The following is a 19826-nucleotide window of genomic DNA, read 5'->3' on the forward strand; positions in this document are numbered from 1 at the left end:
TAAATGATTGTGAAACCCAGTCAAATGGAAAATGAAATGCTCAAGATGAAACAATTGAATAATCTCTAAATCCTGAAAGAGAAAACTAGAGAAACACTGAAGATGAAAGAATATTCTCAGTTTAAAAAAAAAGCTGTAACTAAAATGAATCAAATTAGAACTTATGTTAAGAAAAAAGGTGCCTTAACAGATTAACAGCATTATTGCTTAGAGGGGGTCTGGGGCCTCCTTGCCTTGGAGATCGAGGTCAAATGGACTCAACCCCTCCCCGAGTGTCACAGCTGGTCGATGGTCAGAGATTTGTGTTAATTTCTGGAGACCTACGTCACATTTCTAGTTGTAAATTAATAGTTCTTTTTCTGACTTTTACATCAGTCGTTGTGAGTTTTGGTTCCTATGAGCTGCTCCTGCTGGGCCTGCACAACCCTAACAATTGCCAGTTTCTAGATGCTGCTAAATTAAGATCCAAACCCTGTCTGGTTGGACTCACAGAGGAAAAGCCATGTGGCGGGGCCGGAGCTGGGTTTCAGACCTTGTCTGCTCTGCCTACAGATGACCGCAGGGGAGCTGCACCACGAGGATCTTACTTTCTCACGGATGTGTTTGGTGGCTTGGCCAAAAAGTAGCCAACAGGTCTTAAATGCCTGGGCTGGCCATGGTCACTCGCCTGCCTCCTCCTTCCGCTCCCAGGCGAGGTTTTCTCTCTCACAAAACTAACCCAACATAACTGCCACGGGAGTGTGTTTTCCTTGTGTGTTCAGGAAGAGCTACCCCCAACTGCTGACCCTGAAATCGCTGGACTCTTTACAGAGGCCAGCCGCTTCCCTGTGGTCCTCAGAACGCCTCCCCCACAGTTCTCTCACAGGGCCTCTCACTTGATTCTTTTGCATTTTAGTTGTGCCGCTGGGTTCCATTTGGTTTTGTTCCCTTCCTCTTGGGTCCCTCTGGTTCTTCTTTGTGACACAGTGTTACCTTGCACTGCTCTGTTTCTGCTCTTTTCAAAGCATCGCATGTGTCTATGTTTGGCCTCAGGACTAGATTATAGAGACTTTTCAAGAGCGTTCAAGACCCTGTCTTTTAAGTCCCAGCACTGCTTTGCTTTTGGACCCACCGCCCTCCACTGCTGCCCAGGGTGGGACACGTGGCTGGCCCAGTTAGACTTCTCCTCCTTGCCGTGTCTGGGCCTGCCTGGGAGTGAGGTGGGTAGGGGTCGAGGGGGCCATGCCAGAAGCAGCCTGTGGAGCGTTGAATGGTGATTCAGTCCCTCCAGTGCCTGGGATGGGAGGGGAGAGGTGATACTCCCAAGGCGAAGAGGCTGAGAATCTGACGTGCCTCCTTCCCTCCTCTTTCTGGCTGGAAACAAAGGACTCTGAGGCTCCAGAAGGCAGTGGGGACACAGAGGGAAAGACCCAGGGTCCTTGAATCACCTGTGGGAGGTCACCCACCAAACGTCCCCATGGTCTTGGCAAGAGATAAACTCGGTTTGCGTTAGCACCCGAGAGGTTGGGTTTACTTGCTACACCATCCAGTGCTACCTTAGCTGGTACATCTTTGCTCCCAGATCACAGGAGGGCAGGATGACACTTTGGGGCCTCGGGGTTGTAGGGGTGCCACGTCCGATGATGAGCCCGAGCATCTGGGACAACAGCAGTGGGGGATCTGATATACCTAGTGTGGTTGGGGAAGGTGTCCCACAACGACACGGTCTCACAGAGACACCACATCCGGTTTGTTCACAACAGTCCTGGTTTGCCCCTGTTGGTCTCACTAATTGTTAATAGCACCTCCTTTCTCTCTCAAGAGTGTCCCAATATGGAAGATAATTATATAGAGATGAATCTTCCAGATAACTGACTTTACCCTTAGAAATGACAGCTTGTAACAGGGTATCTTGGTGTGACAGGTATCTTAACACAAACTAGGATTTTGTTGTTACTTTCGCTTTAAATCTCATGAGAAGGGAGATGGATTTGCCTTTGTTCTGAAAACAAACACACACATAAAACAGAAACAAACCACTACAAGGCTCTGGATGTGAGCGTGAGACAGGCGCCCCCACCTGCTGCTGCGTGGGAGACAACCTGCGGGAGGGCGGCCTGCGTGCACCTGAGCCACATGTTTGTAAGGCCCCGTGGTCCTCAGAGGTGCTGAGGACGGAGGGCAGGAATGTGCGCTGGTGCAGAGCTGGGCCCCAGGGTCTGCCTCCGCCGGGGTTCGAATCCCAGCTCCAGTGCGTGCTGGCTGGGGCGCGGCAATGCAACCTCCCTTGACCTCAGTTACCTCATCCGTCAAACGGGAAGGTGAGAGGCCTGGCTTCTGAGACAACGTGAGCATCAAATGGAATCATGTATGTGCAGCCCTTAGCACAAGTCCGGGCGGGGGTAAATGTTAGCTATGCCTGGAATTATTAGGTTTATTGGAGTCATTTCCTAAGCCGTTGCCCATGCGGGTTTAGGAGCCGGGTGTCCTGAGCCGGGGGAAAGATCATGAAAAGGAAACGGACAGGACTTGTCCGCGACAGAGTGAGCGCAGCAGGCCCAGACCGCTCTCCTTGGGAAGGCCACTAATGAGGTTGGTGTCTGGGAACTTGGATTTCAGGAGGGTCCCCTATTCCCTGATAAGAATGGCTCGTGTGCCTTGACTGTTTGTTGATGCTGAACGCCTGCTTTCCTTCTGGGAGTCTGGAATCGTGCTGTGTACTAGGCAGAGGCGCTTGCATGACCTGCACCCAGTGAAAACCCCGGGGGGCTGAGACTCTACTGGGCTTCCCTGGGTGGAATCCTGCTCCTGGTCCCCCTCCCCCAGCCCCGGCTTCGCTTGAAGGGGCAAAGCAGGACAGGTTGATTGGCCTAAAAATGAAACAAACTTTCGGCTTTCTTGATTTCTAGCTGATGTATGCAGCGTTGCCCCTGCACGCCATCCTGGATCCCAGCCTCCAATCTGCCTTGACACTCACCCCTTCTCTGATTCTGACCCCCACCTGACACCCCGCCGTTCTGCAGACTCCCACGGCATCTGTCTCCTGCTTTTGTTTCCTTCAGTTGGAAAGGAACATTCCTCCCTGTTGTTGTGGAATGAAAATGTGCAGAATTATCTCATGTTTCTGAATGTCTTTTTTTTTTTTTCACAATCAATTTGTTTCTTGGAGGAGAAAAATCTGCTGAGAGCTAAATGATTTCCCCAAATCAAAGCACGGCCTTTCAGAGCAAGATGATTCGAGGCAAGCATGTGTGACAAGGTGAGCTGTGGGTCACCTGGAACCTCAGATGGAGACAGAGCCGTTCATGAACTTCAGTCTTCATGCAAAACCCATGGTAACAGCAAATTGCTGTTTACTAGGATCCATAATAAAATGCATCCTGGGAAAATATCTGTGGCTCCACTGTTTTGATTTTTCTTATGTTAGATCGGGCACACATATCCATTAATAATTAGGTGCCATTCAAACTTCTCAAATATTTAACCAGTCCCGGCAACTCTTCCACCCCCGGCCGGTGGTCTCTTCCAGTTGGCTCCTGCAGTGTCTGTGGCTGCATTTCCCTTTTGAACCCACGTGTGGCTGCCCTCAGTTGTCCTCGTTCTCTTTCTTTTCACCGAATGAGCAAGCTGGGGGGAACCATGGTGGCTGGTAGTATCCCTAACAATCTGGTTACCCCAAATGTGAGTCTTCAAACTGACTTAAAACTGTCTGCAAAGATTAAGGAAACCTGGATAATTGTTGAAACGGGATCATGGGTGCATGGAGCTTGTTATCATTCTCTGCATTTTTGTGTATGAAAATTTCCATACTGAGAAGGGTTTTTAAAGAGTTACTCTTGACCTAAATACATAAAATAAATGAAATGGGTAGCAATTGTGTGGTGTGTTGTTTGTTAAAACCCCAACTGTTGCCAGCACCAATGCCAAGTCAGGTCCTCTGGGTGACACAGGAAGCTTTCATATCTTACTCTATATGCCTCAGAACCATCTTCCCCGTAGATTGCACCATATGGAAAAAGTAACCCAAATATTTCTGCAGTAGGGGATATTAAAGGGATGGCATTCAATGCTTTGTGACACAGCCATCAGTGCAAACTTTGTCCCACCCCCTTCTCAGTGCTTCAAAAGGCATCAGTAGGTTTGTTCTGGCTGGGTAGGAGCGGCCACACAAAATGGGAAATACAAATCTTCCGGCTCGTCCCCGGAATAACAAATTCTACCTGTGGGCAGAGGTCGGGCACAGGTTCAAATATGCCATTAAAGAATTTTCAGGGGCCGGCCTGGTGGCACAGCAATTAAGTTCACACATTCTGCTTCTTGGTGGCCCAGGGTTCACTGGTTCAGATCCTAGGTGCAGACATGGCACCACTTGGCAAAAGCCATGCTGTGGTAGGCGTCCCACCTATAAAGTAGAGGAAGATGGGCACGGATGTTAGCTCAGGGCCAGGCTTCTGCAGCAAACAGGAGGATTGGCAGTAGTTAGCTCAGGGCTAATCTTCCTCAAAAAAAAAATTTCATATGGTGACTTCAAGTACTATGAGATTGGTTTAAGTTATGATTATCTTAAATTATAATAATTTAAATTAAATTATTATAAAGTTTAAATTATTATCTTATCAGCCTAAGAGAAGAGGAGGGGGAGAGGAGGGAAGGAGGGGGAGGAAAGGAGGGAGGGAAAGGTCAGGGGAATTTTAGAGTAAGAGACTTGAGGGAGCAAGTGCAATGTATGGACTTTATTTGGATCCTGATTAAAAAATAAACCATAAAAAAGCATTTATGAGAGCCCCAGAGATGCCTTGACAGTGACTAGTCAATGACATTAATGGATTCTAATTAAGCTTTTTTTTTCTCCTTTGGTGAGGAAGATTCTCCCTGGGCTAACATTCGTTGCCAATCTTCCTTTTTCTTCTTTTGCTTGGTGGAAGATCAGCCCTGAGCTAACATCTGTGCCAAGCCTCCTCTATTTTGTATGTGGGATGCTTGCACAGCATGGCTGATGAGCAGAGCAGGTCTGTGCCAGGGATCCAAACCTTAAACCCGGGCCGCCAAAGTAGAGCGCATGAACTTTAACCACTAGGCCATGGGGCCCACCCTCATTAAGCTTTTAAGGTGTGATAAAAGCATTTTGAAAATGTTTTTCAAATAGTTCTTATTTTTTAGAGATTTCTAGTGAAACATTCACAGATGAAACTGTTTAATGTCTGGAATTTCCCTTCCCAATAGTCTCTGGCAGGGTGGCTGTGGGTGGAGAAGGGAGACAGGCCATGAACCGCTCACTGTGGAAGATGCAAGATGGGTGCAGGCTCCGCTTTTCTCTGCGTGTGTGTGTTGGAAACGCTTCGTAACAGAAACTGAGACGTTTGTGCTGAACGAACGAAGGGGCCCCTGTTGAGCGCTCCTGCCTCTTCGCCAGTTTACCAAAACCACATTCATTGCTGTCCGCCCCAGTCTCTGCCACATCCCTCGTGGGCCTCAATCACCCAGGCTCTGTTCTGAAGAGCCCCCCCCCCACCCCCCGCCTTCAGCTAGAAATCGGCAGCTCTGAGCGTCGGGTACAACCACACGGAGAGCCAGAGTTCTCTTTGATAATATTGTTTATTGTCCACTGACCGAGCGATCACTCAGGAATGATACAAAACACTGGAGACATGCGCAGTCTGCTTGTCAACTTTCAACAACTCTCACGTGTTCCCAGCACAGGGAGGTCTCAGACTTCATATTCCAGCAAAAACACATTGCCCGGAAATTAAAAAAACAAGAGAGAATCCAAACAAAAACAAACAAAATCAACAAAGCTTTAAATTATGGCAGCAAGTCTGATATTTCTTAATACTTATCAAGCAAAGATTTGAAAATAACTACAATGTAAACTTTATTTTAAATATTTTGAGTAGCTTGCATGAAGAAGAGAGGGAAAGAGTAGTGCTTAGAATATAACATATAAATTAAACAATGCCAAATGGAGAGCCTTCTTAAACTATACATATATTGCAATTATTTACTGTGAAGGTATTTGAGTGGCTGCTCCTTTCAGCTGCCACTGGGTATGCCATCTTGATTTTTTCGTTTTTTTTCTCCTCAGCATGGCTTCAAGACCAATGTGCATGGACTGAATATAAAGGCCATCTTTTAGAACCAACCTACTCACAGATCCTTGACTTTGTAATAATTCGAACCAGAGAGCAAAAGATGGGAGATGGAAAAGCAACAATATTCAAAGAACTGAAGAAAAGATCTGTAGGAATCCACTGTCATAGGCTAGCTACCCGCCATGCTCTCCACTCTGGGTCAAATGCTTCCACGATGCAGAAACCTTAAAAAAATGCAAGTCTAACACCTACCAAGGGTAATAAAAAACACAGCACAGGAATGATTACAACCAATGGCAGAAACAAACCAAGACACTTAAAAAATCAGCAGAAACAGGAGTAAATGTTACCTATGATAACACCATACAGGAAGCAAATGGGGGTGGGGTGTTCTATTGATCGGAGGGGTCTGGTGCTCTTGTATATACTGATCACATGGACTGGTCCATTATGACATCTCACAAGCTTTATAACACTGTACAGCATGAAAGTGCCCTTGGAGCGGGGGCCGCTTCCTGGATATTCTCCTAGTCTGCCCTCGAAAGGGAAGTCATCAAAATCTATGCTGACCAGGTCCCGGGCGGGCATGGGGCTGCGTGCCAGGGGTCAGGAGTCTTACAGGTGCTTTGGGGTCACCGAAGAATAGAGCAGGCTTAGAAGGTGACTTTGGAAGCATTTTGCAGAAGGACCACTTGCCGGCTGACAGACTTCAGTTTCATTATGCGTGTCTGCATAACGTGCATGATAGAATAGTTTATAACACAAGCAGGAAGGAAGAGGAGATTATCTTTACTCTTACTGAGAAATTTCTGCCTACAGTAACCCCTATTTTACTGGCACCAGAAAACCATTTTCAGGGAAAAGATTCCCTATGAAGTTTATTAACTGAGAGATCTTTGCAATGTAAGAAAATAGAAGCAGAGGCTGGTACACCTGCAACTTGGGGAGAATTCATCTTGAGAAAAATGAGATGTCTCTCAAAGCTGGCCAGAGTCCTAGAGGCCCAGAAAGAAATGAGAGTTTCACTGAAGCCACCTACCTCCCAAATTCGTCCTTTCCTAGGTAGGACTTCATAATGCACTTGGCTAACCTCACTCACAGAAATCCAGGGACAGCACAGTGACTTTCAGTCCTGGAGGGAGGTCATACTGAACCTGTGGCACCTGCTCAGGTGGGGCTCTGGGGTGTGTTGGGGGACACAGCGGGACCCAGCTTTTGATGTCCTCAGGATGTACAGAGAGCACAGCCTGTGCCACTGCCACACGCAACCCCTTGCAAAGCCAACCCGCACAACTCCATCTAGATGCCGGATGCCAGAATGAGGAGGAGGAAGCTAGAGTGACTTCAGAAGCTCAAGAATAAACTATAGGGGCAGCCAAGTGCTCCCCACCACGTCTGCCCTCAGGGCAGAATGTCATGGATTCCCCCCAAGGGCTGGGGGTGGGGTGGGGCTGGGGTGGGTGGATGGGACCAGAATGACTTGGCGGAAGCTGAAGTTTGTCACTCCCACATCTCGGCACGGGCCCCAGAGGGAGGCTCCCACCGGAATTCTGCAAATGAATACAAGTAATTGGGGCTCCTTCAAGAACAAGCCACTGGTCCAGGGCTGCCCCTGGACTTACAGGAGTCACAGGTGTGGGGAGTCCATGGTGGGCCTGAGGGGGATGAGGTGGGGGTGCACTTGCCAGGACAGGGACTGCTCCTCTAGGGGCCAGAGGTGTGGAAGCTGCAGGAAACGAGGGACATGCCCCTCTCAAGAGGAAAGGGACCTGGTAGGCCTGCTACACAGTCTTGCAACGACCCTCAAAAGTTTCTGCAAAATGCACATTTCCAGGCTCTGCTCTGACCAGGCCGGGGGGACCCCTAAGTGCTGTCTCCTCAGCGTTTGTGACAGTGCCAAGGCTGGGCCTGGGAGGGAAGCCCGTGTGTCCCCCCCCGCCCACACCCCAGATTTGAAGACTGAAATGCACAGTGCCCAGGCTGGAGGATGGAATGTGGGACCCACCTCCCTGTTTAGACCCACAACCCTCTTTAAAAGGAAAATGGGGGCGGGGAGGAGAATCACACTAATTTAGACCCACTTGGATGACTGTTTTATTCATGCTGTTTCCAGGAAGGGATGTCAGAGCTGGACCAGTCTAAACTCTTGGAGGCATTTCAGTTGGCCACAGGGGTGCTGTTGGCCTCCTTATGGGTCCTCGATATCGAGAAACTCCTGCTTAGGGGGTGCCGCTCCGCGGTACCACGCACAGGAGCCGTCGCTTCTCTTGATGCAGGCGAAGAACTTGGCCTGGTGCCCGTTGATGTTCTTCTCCGTGACCCAGTCCATCCAGAGGCACTCGTCCGGAGAGGAGATGTAGCATGGGATCATGGGGCAGCGCGTGATCTAGAAGAGCGACACGGAGGTGAACGCAGTCAGAGACCGCAGCCACTCAGGGGTCATCTCCAGAACCTCACAATGTGCCTGGCAAAGGCGTTCAAGGACGGTTTGTTGAATAAATGACTAAAGAAGTGTGGCAGGGAGGGAGGGTGGGAGGGAGGGAGGAAACTGGGACTCAGTGGAACCGGCGCCATCAGTAGCCTTTCCCGACTTCCACACTCTCCAAACGGCAGCAGGTGGCAGCGGGGTCTGGGGGAGGCCTGTGCACACGACCTCTGCGTCCCCAGCTACTGCAGGGGAGCCTCTGCTGTGCGCCATCTGAGCGCGACAAAACGGCTTCAGCACAGCCCCACCCTCCTGGGAGTACAATATCAACAACCATAAAGGGTCTTAAACTTCCTGGAGATAGGTTCAAGTCAAATAAAAAGGATGGCGTCTTGCTCTCAAGCACGCGTAGGCTTTGTGGGGATCAACAAGTAGCATTTTGGCACGGAAACCTGAGTCTACAAGAGGGCGAAAACCTTCACGGCCACATAGCGGAAAAGGAAGGACTTGTTTTTCATTTCGCAAGGGCACGGAGGAGTCTGCTGAACGTCCACACATGTACGCGTAGCTGCAGGTTGGAATTCGCATCTCAGTGAGCTAAGGGACAGGCTAGCGACACTCTACCAGGACGGGCAGGAAGGCCGCACAAGCAGCACCAACCAGCACTGGGCAGTCCCTGCAGCCTACACAAGGCCACGCTCGGCCCAGCAGCACTTCTGGCGCCACCGAGGGGCGCCTGGTCCCCAGCACTGCTTCCTGTGCCAGGGCCATAGGGAGGGGCCGTGGGGAGGGAGGGGTCAGGAGAGGATGGCAGGATCCAAGCCCGGGCGGAGGAGAAGACTGCAGCTTCTAGGCTGCATCTGAATGTCAGAGCTTCAGTAACTGCCTGGCACCACCTCTGGGCCGCCTGTAAGAAGCGGGGCTGGGGTTTCAGGCATTCTCAACACACAGACCCCACGTTTACAGGGACCTGTGCATGGAAATGGCCAGAACGTTGGCAGAAGCGTAACACCTGGGACGCGCCTTCGTGACATGCTCAAGTCCCTCGCACTTATACATTTGTAGAAAAAGACTCATAGGACCAACGTGTCCTCCCCACAAAACTCTTCCTCCTGGAAGGCTTCCCTTCTAGAAGCTACAGGCCACACAGCCAGAATCCCTTTACCGTCCCAGTATCCCTCTGCAGAGGTGCGTCTCAGGGCTCGGCAGGGCCCAGGGCCCAACGGCTCTGTCCCTAACCAGACAGCCTCACTCGTGGGAGGCCACGTCTCCTCAGAGCCCTGTCCTAAGGACCCCGTGGATTGAGAGACACTGGAAAGCCCCAGATCAAACCCTGGCCATCCACCTGGAGGTGGTGGTGATGAGCTGAAGCCCAGAAGGAGGTGGTCCCGGCTTACCTTGCATTCACAGCCCATCTGGTACCTGTGATTCAGGCTCTTCTTCTGGGTGGTGCTCAGGGTGTCCCAGGGCACAATGAAGTCACAGAGAGTGATGTGCATCTTGCCGTTCCCCTCAGCCTTTCCTGGGGAGAGGCAGGGACCAAAGGCTCAGGGTCAGTTACGAGTTCTCCTGCCCACCTCCCGCATCTGGATGTGACTCGGGCATGTGGACGTTTAGTTCTAACACCACCACGTGCTGTGGGCTGAGCTGTGTCCCCTCCACCGTTCCTACGTTGAAGCCCTGACCCCCAGCACTCAGGATGTGACCGTACGGCCACGTGCCACAGAACAACAAACCACACACACGACGGTGGTGCCATAAGATGAGTACCATACAGCCTAGGTGTGGAGTAGGCTGTAGCATCTAGGCTTGTGTAAGTGTGCTCTATAACATTCACACAATGACGACATTGCCTAACAATGCATTTCTCGGCCAGTCGTTAAGGGACGCATGACTGTGTTAGGAGAGAGGGTCTTTAAAGAGGTGATGAAGTTAAAAATGAGGTCAGTAGGGTGGGTCCTAATCCAAGAGGACTGGTGTCTTAATAAGAAGAGGAGATCAGGACACACACACAGAGAGAGGAAAGACCATGTGAAGACACAGGGGGAAGACAGCTGTCCGCAAGCCAAGAACAGAGGCCTCTGGAGGAACCAGCCCTGCCGACACCTTGATCTCGGACGTCCAGCCTCCAGAACCGTGAGGAAATACACCACTGTTGTTTAAGGCCCCTGGCCAGTGGTATTTTGTTAGAGCAGCCTAAGCTGACTAATCCACCACGGACTGTTCATTCTGAGCATAAAAGTAATGCATGCTCACGGAGAAAACTTGGAAGATGCAGGAAAGAGCAGACTAAAAGAATTCCCTGTTTTCATTACCTACAGCTAATGTTTGGATGCATTTCCTTCCAATATTCTTTTATGCATATGTATTCACACAAAAAAGATCATGTTGTATGCAGACTGTTTCCTCTTTTATTTTTCACCAAATATTTATTCACAGGCATTTCCTCCCTTTGATGTGGAACTTGTAATTCTGGGTTTTCCCATCATGAAGAGCAGAAACCTGGAATTTTATAAGACTAGAAATCTGCTCTGAATTCCCTCCCCCAGGGATGAGGAGGCGCTGCTGCCCCCTCGTCCTGTAGGCTCCTTACTCAGCGCTCCTTTCCTTTGCTGAAGAGCTCACACTGGCGATGGCCCTGGAGCTAGCCGAGCGGGAGAGAAAGACAAATAAGTGCATTCTGGTGAGTGACAGAGGCTAACGAGGGCTGGGGAGGGCATTGCAATCCTCGTGCCTTCTGCTCTGACAGCACCTCGTCACAAAAGACAAATGCCCAGTGCGGAGCCCCAGAGCCTGGCAGAGGGCCACGGGCGGTTCCCCGAGAGGCAGGCAGGGGCCTTGGGCTGCCCCCGAGCAGCTCCGCTTGACAAAGCCTCAGTGCATCCAACCTGACCATCTCAGGCACAGCGCTGGCCGTGCAGCATCCCTAACGGAAACAGAGCTCAGTGAAGCCGTAATCCAGCCTGCTGACCGCATCCCCGTCACAAATAAATGACTAGTGTCTGTCACCAGGGGGATCGGCTTGTCTGCAGTCGCAAGCAGGCATGAACTGACACCCTTGTGCTGGGCAGGCTGTGGGAAGCACTCCCTGGATGTGAATTCTTATGCTCTTACACCTGTTCTGACCGCTCCCCTCACCTCCGGGAGCTCTATTTTTCCTTGTATCTGTTTGGACTTGTCTGACACTCCAGACGAAGAAAAGATCAAGGAGCAGGATTACTACTATAGAATTTATTCTGAATTCTAGTAACTAAAAAGGTAAGTGTTCAGGTAGCCTTAAACACTTTGAAAATAGATATTTGACTTTTTCCCTAGTCCTGTAGCCATTTCCTGTGTGTTCAGAATAGCTAAGGAGGGAGCATAACTGACAGATGGCAAGTAACTCGTTCTTCTATCCTGGCTTCTGCTGGCATTTACTACCCTGTACAGGGGGACCACAGCCCCTCCCCTGCCCAGCTGGTCATTCATCACAGACAGGTGGAGTCCCCCTCCGGTTCCACCTTCCAAACCTCTACAACGATGTCCACTGCATCACTTCTCTGGCATCCATATCCCGCTGTACACGGTTCTTGGCCTTTCTTATAAACCTTGATCCTTAGCCAGATAAGAAGCATGTAGGGGAAGGGTTGGTCTTAATCCTTTTTTATCTACAGTTGCTTGCACATAGCAATTGCTCAACAAAAGCTTACTGATGAGGACATGGGTATTTGTTGTAACAATTTGCTTCATGACCTGTCTTTTTCTGCTGTCTTCCCTTTTGACCTTTTTACCACCAATTCAAGCTTCTGCTGAGAGTAGGCAAAGGCAGGGCGTGGAGATGACATGCAAATTGTCATCTTTTCACTGGCCCTAGTAACTGAGCTAACATGAACTTGGGGTGTCATGTATAAGTGGGGTGGCATCTTGGGATGTTAAAAGGAGACCCCTTTCAGAGGCAATAATTAAGACTTGGTTGGGCATGCATGACGTGAGCATCTGTTACAACATTCTACTTATGTCTGCCTTGGAAAAAGGCAAAGTCTTTCTTGAAAAACAGGAATTAATTAAAATTTGTAACTGAGGGTTGGATGTTTATTTTTCCTTTTGGAGGAAAGGACTGTAGCAGAAAATTACAGGGCCAATTCTGTACAAGTTCCTCAAGAGGAGTGCCTCACGGTGCCCAGCTCGACATGTGAAGCTGAGTCATGAGCCCAAGAGGAGGTGGGCCGCAGCGGCCGTGTGGTCACTCAGGGGGCCGCAGCCAGAGCAGCCTGAGTGGTTCACTGTGCCCCGTGACTCTGGTTAGCCCGTCCTGGCTCCAGGAGAACAACATCTAGATTCTGTGGTTCAGGAAGTAAACACCAGATTTGTTCCGGAGCGGCCTCGCTGAGCCGGAGAAAGAAGCGGGAGGAGAGAGGCGGCGCCTCTGAAACGGGGTGAGACAGCCACTGCTGGAGGTGCCTTTATGGATCTCATGCTCCATGGCCAGAAAGGAGACGAAAATGTGCCCCAGGTCACTTGCTTGCTTCCAATATTAAATGTGCAGAAGTCTAAGATGATAGGCACACAGGTACCACGGGCAGGTACCTTCACCGTCTTTAATTTTTATTACACACGGGGCTATGATTCGGCTGGTTTCGGCCAGAGGAGCCTATGAATGTGCATCCAAGTTACCTAGTGTATGCCCATCTTCTCATTCAGATTGGGGACAGTTTAGTGGGCCTGCGTATAGGAAAAGCAGCGGACACATACATGTCACATGTTAAATAACCTTTGATGGCAAGTATGAGCGACTGAGCTTCTGCACGAGAGAAAACACCAATGTCAACAGAGAGTCAGGGAAGTTATTCGGCTTTCTGCATTTGACTCACAGGCTTCAGGTGGACGCAGGAGCCTCTCTCTTTCAGGGGCTGAGCAAAATAGATTCTCCAACCACATCCCCCAAAAGAAAGACAGCAAAGCAACCACCAGCAAAACAACGGGAGCTGTGGTACACCCTCTGCCGCTGACTCCTGCTCTGGACCCACACCTACACGGCCCTGTGGTTTCCTCCCACCCTTCAGGGCAAGTGGGACAGGGACAGAACCGGACCCACACTGGAGACACTGCCTGCCAGGGTTCTGGCTAGAGCTGGTTCGTCTCCGGGCTGTCCTGCCCCAGGACCCAGCTACAGGGCGCTGTGATCGGGACCATCCATCTCACAGAACAGAGGGCCGTGCCAAGGTCCTCAGGACATCAGGGCAGGAGGCAGGTCTGACTAACCATAAAGGGCCCTGGAAGCAAAAGTAATGTCCAGAGAGTCCCTTTGCCAGGGAGGTGACCAACCTCGGCCGCTGGGCACAGCCCTCCTGAGCGTGTGCTGACCGGCTGCACGGTGCCTCTGAAACCTCAGCCTTGACTGGGAGCAGGAAAGTTCTGGTTAGACGCTGGTGCGCAGGCCCAGCTGCACACTGGACCCTCCTGGGGAGCTTTAAGAATGCTGATGCCTGGGTGCCAACCCCAGCGAGGATGCATGAACTGGTCTGGGGTGCCACCTGGGTGTCAGGATTTTGACAAACTCCCCCATGGAATCTCACTGAGCAGTGCAGCTGGTGGACCACTGGGTTAGATGCTGGGGCCGTGAGGCTTCTAAAACCCAGACCACATGAAGCAGCAGAGTGTAATGGACCCAGGAGTCAGGAAGACCAGGGGCCAAATTCTGGCTGCACCCCTCCCCGCAGAGTGACCCAGGCAGAGGCGTGCTGAGAAACGTGTAACAGCTGGCTCTCCCGGGAGGAAAAGCTCCAGTGTGTAGCATCTGCCGATTTCTATGCTGTACATGCCCCCATCCTGTCTGATTTCAGGCTACTAACATACCAACCAAAATTTAACAATCGGCTTGTGAAAGTGGGTTCAGGCACACACTGCCGGACCTGGGGCACCCCGCTCCATCTCTCTATTCCTCAGTTTTCCTCATCAGTAAAACTGGGATCATAGTAGCACCGTGGTCACTGGGGGCTGCCAGGATTGAATGGAGAAGGTCAGTGCCAGGACAAGGGCGCTTCCCATTTCTATTAACAGGGAGATGCTGAGGCTGGTTGTAGAAACCTCTGAGACAGAGCGAGCCTCCGTGTGGGCAGGGATTCAGCTGCGTGTGTCCGGAAGCAGGCGCTGGCCCAGACCAAGGTCACGTTACCCCCGAGGAGCCCCCGGTTAAGGGAACCCAGTCCTCCTTCCTTCACAGCGCTTCTGCGGCTCTGCAGTTTGGCCCGACAGACCCTAGAGGGCGGCGTGGGGGAGCCCGAGTGGGAGGGCTCGCGGACAGCGCAAAAAGAGGACGCGGAAAGCTGGAGGCCGCTGATTTGTCAGGGTGACAAGTTCCCTGCACCACGGGAGGTTGGGTCTCCTTTCTCTTCTCTCTCGATTTTTCTGATCATAAAGGTAACAGATGTCATAATTTGTAAAATTTAGCAAATACAGGAGAGTAGGAAAAAAACAGACACGGCCAGTGCTAACGTGTTTCCTTTCACACCTCCAGGCGCACGCTGGTGAGGCCTCCACCCCTGGCCGGCCCCTCTGCCTCTCCCATCTCCTGTGTTACCGTGATGGCGTAATCAGGCTGTAAGATCTCTGCATCGTGATGTTGTCCCCTTACCCCTCTCTCCAGCTGACTTTATTTTTCTTATCGTATAATAGTAGATATTGCAAATTGGAAATGGTGAGGCTGCTTTGGAAAACAGTGTGGCAGTTCCTCCAATGACTAAACACAGGGTCACCGTACGTCTCGAAATTCTACTCTTGGGTGGCTACCCTAGAGAAACTAAAAACACACGTTGACACAAAAACCCGTACATAGATTTCACAGCAGCATTATTCCCAACAGCAGAAGGTAGAAACAACCCCAGTGTGCATGAAATGAGTGGGTAGACAGGTGTAGTCTATCCATTCGATAGAAAATTATTCAGCCATAAAAAGAGTGAAGTTCTGGGGCCGGCCCCATGGCGCAGCGGTTAAGTTCACATGTTCTGCTTCTTGGCGGCCTGGGGTTCACCGGTTCGGATCCCGGGTGCAGACATGGCACCGCTTGGCAAAAGCCATGCTGTGGTAGACGTCCCACATATAAAGTAGAGGAAGATGGGCACGGATGTTAGCTCAGGGCCAGTCTTCCTCAGCAAAAAAGAGGAGGATTGGCAGTAGTTAGCTCAGGGCTAATCTTCCTCAAAAAATAAATAAATAAATAAAAAGAGTGAAGTTCTGACACGTGCGACAACAGGATGGACTTTAAAAACATTATGCTGAGTGAAGAAGCCACACACACAGGGCCACACATTCAATGATTCCACTAATACGAAGGTCTGGAGCAGAGAGATCAAGACCCAGAATGTAGAGCAGTGGCTGCTGAGAGCTGTGGGTGGGGGGAGAAGTGGGGTCGGGAAGGTGCTAGCACACGGGCCCAGGTTTCTTTCTGGCTGTGGTGACGGGTGCACACCTCTCTGAATATACCCAAACTACTGCAGTACACACTTCAAGTGGGTGAATTGTATGGTGTGTGAATTATCTCGATAAAACTGTTAAAGAATAATAGATGCTCATAACAAGACACTTAGGAAGTTCAGAAGTGCCTAGAAAAGAAGAAAAAAACCTCCCATTATCCCTCAGGAAAGGAACAAAAGTCTTGATGTAGCAACAAGGAAGCCGATGCCGGGTAGGAGCGTCTCGAGGAAGGGAGGGAGGCATTCTCCAAGGAGATTACGGGAGCCTCCTCGCCCTGTCACTCCCCACTGCATCCCCGTTCCTGCAGTGACCTCCCGCACACGGCCCGGTCAGTGCCTTCCTCTGGACCCTCGCACCTGCTCGGGTCTCCTCCTCTTTGCACCTCTCCTACACATCCACCCGATATTCACATGCCCAGCACAGAAAACCTGTCTCATTTTCTCGAATTTCGTCTCCCACCCTGCAGCAGGACTGTGTGCGGCTTCCTAACGGCAGGGCCTCTCCCCGCAGCTCCCGCTGCACCAGGGCCGGGCATCTCTCAGACACCCGCGAGAGATGTGTTGATTCTGAATATTCTCAAGGGAAGGGCAAAAAGGCACAAATAACCTAAACAGAAGAAAATATCCCAAATCATGGAGATTTGGATTCAGAATTTATTTTCAAGATTAAATTTGGACTGTGGAACAAAATATAATGTCAGTCTAGGGGAGCTGTCCTCCTGTCTCTTCTTTTTTCTTAAGTTAAGAAAAGGACAGTAAGTTCCTTAACTGACCGAGACAGCACTGGCCAGTCCCGTGGCCACCGGCCACATGTGGCTGTTTACATTGACGTTTATATCCATTGAAATGAAGTAACATTAGCGCTCCAGTCCTCGGTCACACCAGCCACATCTTAAGTGCTCAGCAGCCACAAGGAGCTAGTGGCTGCCACACTGGACAGCACAGAGAGCATTTCTGTGACCAGTGAGTCTCAACTTGGGGCAATTCTGCCCCCCAGGGGACATCTGGTGATGTCTGGAGACCCCATAATTGCAGGGTGGATGTTATGGCAATTCGTGGGTAGAGGCCAGGGATGCAGTTCCATATCCTACAATGCATAGGACAGCCCCCAGCACCAAGGACGATCTGGTCCCAAATGTCAGTAGTGCCGAGGTTGCGAAACCCTACTCTGGACTCCCGGGTGCAGCCTAGCTGGGCAGGCAGAGGAGGGAGCAGAAAAAAGTAAAAGGAAATAATTTTATTTAAGAATAAAGCATACAAAAAGCAATGCAACAAGAAACAAAATGTGCTACAGCCACACAATGGAATATTAGTCAGCCCCAAAAAGGACAGAAATTCTGACACGTCCTACAACCCGGACAAACCTCGAGGACAGTATGCTGAGTGAAATAGGCCAGTCACAAAAGGACAAATGCGGCGTGATTCCTCTTATGTGAGGTCCCTAGAGGAGGCAAGTTCACAGAGACAGAAGGTAGGATGGTCGTTTCCAGGGGCTGCAGGAGGCAGATAAGGAGCTGTTTCATGGGGACAGAGTTTCAGTTTGGGAAGATGAAAGAGTTCTGGAGACGGATGGTGGTGACGGTTGCACAACATGAATGTACTTAATGCCACTGATCTGTACTCTTAACAATGGTTAAGATGGTAAATTTTATGTTACATGTATTTTGCCTCAATACAAAAGAGAGAGATGATAAACAAAGAAAGGAGCCGAGTGCACAGCGTGTGTAATAATATCAATAGATTTAAAACAAGGTTGCAACTCTCCTTCCTTGCCTCCTGCCCAGCCTTGAGCATGCCAGCATCCGGCCCAGGCCTCCGGCCCAGGCCTCCCTTGCGGGAACAAAAGGCAAAAATTCTCACCTCTTTGTCTCCACCCGACCTCAAATTTCCCGTGAATACTGGCTTACTTAATTTCTTCCCATCAAGTCCCACTCGTCCCACTGTTCCAACCAGGAAGAATGCCACCGGTGGGTAGGTGACAATTCACTAGGAATTCTCTGACAGGAGAAGGCAAGGAAGCCCCAGATGTCCCGGAAGCCCCCTCGTGGTGTCTGGGTTGTGCCCCACTTCTCACCCCACCTCCCGCCCCGATGGTCTCCAGAACACCCCACAGCCACGCCCACGGACACACCTGCGATGAGGTACTCCTTCTTCCCTCCAACGTCCAGCGAGACCCCGCACACGGCCGAGGAGGGAGCCGTGTAGATGAACTCGATGTCCTTGTCAGGTCCTTTGAACATCTGGAAAGATGAGGACGAGGAAACGTAAGCGGAGATGGGCTGCATGCCACAGACTCCGTTCCCACTCAGAACACCCCGGGACAGCCCGACCTGCACTGCGGCATGGCCAGCACGGAACAGGGGGACAGAAATGTACCAGTGAGACAGATGAGGAGATGACCGTTCCCACTGCAAAGCCATTCTCTGGAGTCACTCATGGCTCAGCATGGAGGCGGTCAGCGGGCTAGACACAGCACTGTCCCCTGGCGGGAACTGTCTCGGACAACATCTGCTCTTCCTACCACCAAGGAGTCATTTCAGAATCTCCGGGGAGGGACTTGTACATCTCAGGTGATTCTGACCCATCGTGGAGGACCAGCACCTTTGTTTATTTCCAGGAATTTCAATCAAGCATTGGCTACTTGACAGGGACCAGGGCAGAGGCACGCCTGCAATTAGGGGATCTGCCTTCTCAACTTCTCATTTTCTTACAGCCTTTTGGGAACACACCTGCTGCCCAGGAGAAGGGATGAGTTGTTCCAGTGCCCTGGCAGGAAGTGAGAAAGCCTCAGAGTCGCTGCTGCCCCACGGCGGGAGATGAATCTGGACTGAGCACGGCCCTCCACCCTGGTTTTGGGGGCAGTGGAGACTGGAAAGGGGAAACCCCAAATGCTCCAGGACCACAGGACAAAGAAGGCCAAGCAGGGGGTGCGAATGTAGACACCCTTGGGCCCTGCCATTCCACACCAGCCCTACAGGACTCCTGCCATGGTTAAACCAAGATTAATGGCATTGTGGGGATTTTTTGGAGTTCCAGTAAACAAACCCAAATGGAACAGGGTCATCCACAATGTCATGATGAACCAGCTTCCTAAGAGCTACACTCCCACCCACACCAAGAAAGCTTACGCTGATGGTGACAACATGCTGGGTTAAATGACTTCTTTCACCAAAGGGCTAAAAGGCTTCCTTGGTGTTAACACCTGCCTTTTCCTGACCCCTTAATGAGGTCGTGAGAACGGAGAGGTTCTCTGTCCCACTTCAAAAACAGAGACTTCGGCACAGGGAGACTGGGTCAGCCCCTTAAATGACACAGAGGCCATGAACAGGCATTTCACTGACCTTCTGATAACATTTATCTTCTACTACTTTTTATTTTTGTAACAAAATTAAATACAGACCGCTACAACACTTCCATGTGACACAGCTGTCTCTCCAGCTGGAGCCTAGAATCTTCTTCTATCTTGCAGACCAAGTTAGTTATTGTCAACAACAACTTTCTGCCAACGCTGGCCCTGTCCTTCCTCCCTCCCCCATGTCCTTGCTCCCTCCGTGTCCCTTTCAGACGTGGGTCCCTTACCACACGCCCCTAACATGAATACCGTTCTGAACAGATGAACACTCCACCACCTCCCCCTCTGTCTGCAGCCCCCGATGCCCGCCCGTCACTCTCCCACCTGGCGAGTCACCTTCTCGTCACTGGCCAGGCTGCCTGCCATCTCCATCTCTTCCCTGGCTCCCCTCTTTCAGAAAGTGGCCCCCCACCAGGCCTCTCCACAGAAAGCCTCCTTTCTCCAAATCCCTCTTCCTCTTAGAATTTAAAGCTAATCAGTCAAGAGCAGACCCCACACCACAGTTTGGGGGAATTAGGGCTCCCAGAGGC

At 50.8% G+C, this 19826-nt stretch overlaps 1 protein-coding gene and 1 long non-coding RNA gene across 3 annotated transcripts in view; one reads left to right on the forward strand and one right to left on the reverse strand.

The window, feature by feature from the left end:
• Positions 1-1820: 1820 nt before the first annotated feature.
• On the forward strand, positions 1821-4222 carry LOC123276322 (uncharacterized). The gene is made up of 3 exons (XR_006512697.2): positions 1821-2347; positions 2456-2571; positions 2889-4222. It is a non-coding gene; the product is annotated as an uncharacterized lncRNA (long non-coding RNA).
• A 1333-nt stretch (positions 4223-5555) lies between these two features.
• TIMP2 (TIMP metallopeptidase inhibitor 2) overlaps positions 5556-19826 on the reverse strand; it is a 49502-nt gene continuing 35231 nt past the window's right edge. For both annotated transcript variants that reach the window (XM_014863442.3, XM_070483743.1), the window contains exons 3-5: positions 18076-18184; positions 9891-10015; positions 5556-8454 (exon numbers count right to left, since the gene is read on the reverse strand). In XM_014863442.3, the coding sequence (XP_014718928.1) occupies positions 8257-8454; positions 9891-10015; positions 18076-18184 (432 nt within the window). In that variant the 3' untranslated portion in view covers positions 5556-8256. The remainder of the gene's footprint in view (positions 8455-9890; positions 10016-18075; positions 18185-19826) is intronic.

Source organism: Equus asinus, chromosome 13 (genome assembly GCF_041296235.1).
Source record: "Equus asinus isolate D_3611 breed Donkey chromosome 13, EquAss-T2T_v2, whole genome shotgun sequence".
Lineage (NCBI taxonomy): Eukaryota > Metazoa > Chordata > Mammalia > Perissodactyla > Equidae > Equus > Equus asinus.